Raw genomic sequence first — 3,149 nt, 5'->3', positions numbered from 1 at the left:
AGTTTAAACATTAATATTTCAAAAACTACAAGTTGTGCTGGTACCAAAAGGCATAGCAATCATTTGGCACAGGACCTTTACAGATAGAAATTACAAAGGCAGCTCTAGGACAAAGTATGCAGGAGGAGAAGCATGGCAAAGTTGAGATGACTTGGATGGGAAACGAATCACAATAGTGTGCATTGCATTGGCAATGCACACTGATAAAGAAATAAGGTAAATAATGGTGGGTACAGCTAATCAAACACTTAGCTTCAACTCAAGTCACATGACGCAGGCTTGCAGCGCTGCATGTATGAGGGAATAGCTAAGGKTGCATTTCCATGCATTCAGCAGAGCATGGAACCCCATTGGTTCTGTTTTTTTTTTATTATTATCATTCTTACTGTATTTTCTATTTTATTTTTTCCTCTTTCAGAAAAACTCATACTACAGTCTAAACCACAAGGACTATACTATATTATATTTATATTAACAAGTTTTTAGCTAACTGTGGCTCGTGCATACAGAGGGGTAAAATAATCAGACATGTCCACCTATAGGGGGCGCTATAATAAAGGTCTTTGCATTTCGTTCTTTAAGTTCTAAATCGTAAGTCCCAAAATGGCTTATATCATCACAATTTAGAATTGATGTTAGCACAACTAAATTTAGTGCAAGCTAATTGGTACACTAATCATTTGCAAAGTTAGCAAATAAGAAAAGGTACTGCAGGAGGGTCGTGAGATTTTTGGTTAAGTAAACTTTCATTTTCAAACACTTTTTAAATTCAAAGCTCCATCTTAATATGTTCAACGGCATTATAAGGATGTGTAGCAAAATGATAGGGATAAATCTGGAGCTCCCCCAGCTCTACAGAACCATAGTMACAAGGAAGGCTAACGCTATCCTTGCTGACCAAATCACCCTCTTTGTTGCCATTACAGTTTGTTGCCCTCTGCTCGTAGATACATRGTGTTTAAATGCAACACAAAAAAGTATAAATGTATAAATTAACAGCATCTCTGGCCTCTTTCACAAGACAGTTCCGCAACATCGCTGCACAGACCAGTCCAGCTTTAAGCTCCCTCGGTTCATTCATAAATCACAGGAGAAGCTCACATGTCCACGTTCATAAATGAACCCAGCAGTGTGGAACCAAAAGACGAGTGGAGAAGACCTGCTTGGCTGAAGTGGACCTCAACATATTTATTGTATGACAGATGTCTGCCTTGTATTAAACAAAACAACTGAAAAACTCACTTTAGTGATCCTGTGGTTCAATATTTTTTAAACTAACTACAAAGTTGCTGTTCTGTGACGCCTTTAATATTCCCTCTGTAAAATATTTGTTGATTAATCCTGCAGTCGCTCACTGACATCTGCTTCAAATCAAACACAAAACAAACTGAAAAAACTCACTTTAGTGATCCTGTGGTTCAATATTTTTAAACTAACTACAAAATTGTTGTTTTGTGTCATCTTTATTATTCCCTCTGTAATAAATCTGTTGATTAATCCTGCGGTCACTCACTGACGTCATCAGTTCATTATAATTTTCTGAGCTGTGGGTTGCTTTTACACAACTCCGTCTGCTCGGCTCGGGCCCAGYTCTGATACTACTCTGTTGGGGGCTCAGAAGGGTGTCAGAGGTGGGCTCACTTTACTCCCMTTGCCACCTCTGTGTTTTTTCTGAATGATCCGAAGAGGACAGAACACATGTCAGTCCCAGACTGAGCTGTATGAATGAGGCTGTGTCATGATCAATGTGCAACATTATGTTTTTATTGAAWCAGTGCTTCTTTTTGTACTTTGTAGAAAAAAGACCCTTTAGCTCTATCCAAGAAGCCAAACAACACCTGCTCAGCTGGAGTGAATTACACAGCCAACCTTACCAAGGATGCATCCATCTCCACCATCTCAAACAGCACAACTGTTCAGCTCAAACCATCTGAAACCAAGGCCCCAGATCCTAAAAAGACCTACAACAGCGTGAGCAAGATAGACAAGATGTCCAGGATCGTGTTCCCAGTTCTGTTTGGGACCTTCAACCTGGTGTACTGGGCCACGTATCTGAACAGGGAACCTGTGATCAAAGGAGCTGTGTAAGCTGTAAGATAAAGGCTGTTCATTCATATCAGGATTTAATGATTAGAATCRATCATAAATGATGCCAAGCACTATTTTCTTGTATCACATATGTGTTCTTTCAGGTTATTTAGACAGCGCTGCATGTGTGTTGCTTTAAGAAAGTGTTGCCATGTTTGCCTTGAGTTTCTACAAGTTTGAACCAACTTATCACATCATTCCAAACTCTGTCACTGATTCATTTCTGCCAACTTTCCTTTCAGACATTAGCATTTGGCATTTACATTTTAAACCTTTAGTAGATCATGGAACAGCAAAGCCAAATGCTATGCAAAACATTTTTACTGTTTTATTGCTTAGAATCGCCTTTACCTTTGTAACTTTGTACAGTAAAAAGTACCTGGATGTCCAGGAATATGAAACTGGACTCAGGTACATTCAATTTTGCTTCATTGTTAAAAGCAGATGAATAGCCATGCTAAAAGTGTTGCCTTCAGAGTCTGATAACTCATTATGAATGCACTGAAGTCTTCTGCAACATTTTCTTTTTCCTGAAACCTGGCAACATAAATATGACTCATTTTGTTCAATTTTCCCTCTTCTTTCAGTTTAGAGTAGTTTGGTTTCATGAAGTTTTTAAATTGTGTTTATGTTGTTTTAGAGATCGAACAGGGACACGTTTAAAGCTAAGAGGTGGTTCACAATTTTTAACATTTTCACAAGTGTACAACAAACAACCACTCCTAAAGTGCACAGAAAAATGGATTCTCACAATAACAGGTTTATTAAAGCTGAGACATCAAACCCATGTGCACATATGAACATTGGGCCTCATGCAAGAACCGTTCGTACGCACAGATTTGTTCTTAAATTGTGCGTACGAGTGATTTAGGAGRATTTGTGGCATTCACCAATGTTTTCGTATTCTACGATTTTTTTCAGATACGAACAAAATTTACGAGTGGTCCAGACCTGTCGTATATTTTACGAGCAGTCAGTCTGCTGTTATCCAGACGGGTTTTCTTCACTAATAACTTTATATTTGGTTAGTTTGAAGATATCCATCCATCCATCCATCCATC

General features: G+C 38.4%; 1 protein-coding gene across 1 annotated transcript in view; it reads left to right on the top strand.

The window, feature by feature from the left end:
- Positions 1-2,964, top strand: part of gabra5 (gamma-aminobutyric acid type A receptor subunit alpha5) — a gene marked incomplete at its 5' end in the record, with an annotated part of 31,880 nt that extends 28,916 nt beyond the window's left edge. The window contains 1 exon segment of the mRNA XM_014022431.1: positions 1,798-2,964. Coding sequence (XP_013877885.1) covers positions 1,798-2,088 — 291 coding nt within the window.
- Positions 2,965-3,149: the final 185 nt, after the last annotated feature.

The sequence above is a fragment of the Austrofundulus limnaeus genome, unplaced genomic scaffold (assembly GCF_001266775.1).
Source record: "Austrofundulus limnaeus strain Quisiro unplaced genomic scaffold, Austrofundulus_limnaeus-1.0 Scaffold329, whole genome shotgun sequence".
NCBI lineage: Eukaryota > Metazoa > Chordata > Actinopteri > Cyprinodontiformes > Rivulidae > Austrofundulus > Austrofundulus limnaeus.
The sequence above is the reverse complement of the archived record's forward strand: the minus strand, read 5'-3'. Positions and strand labels throughout refer to the sequence as shown.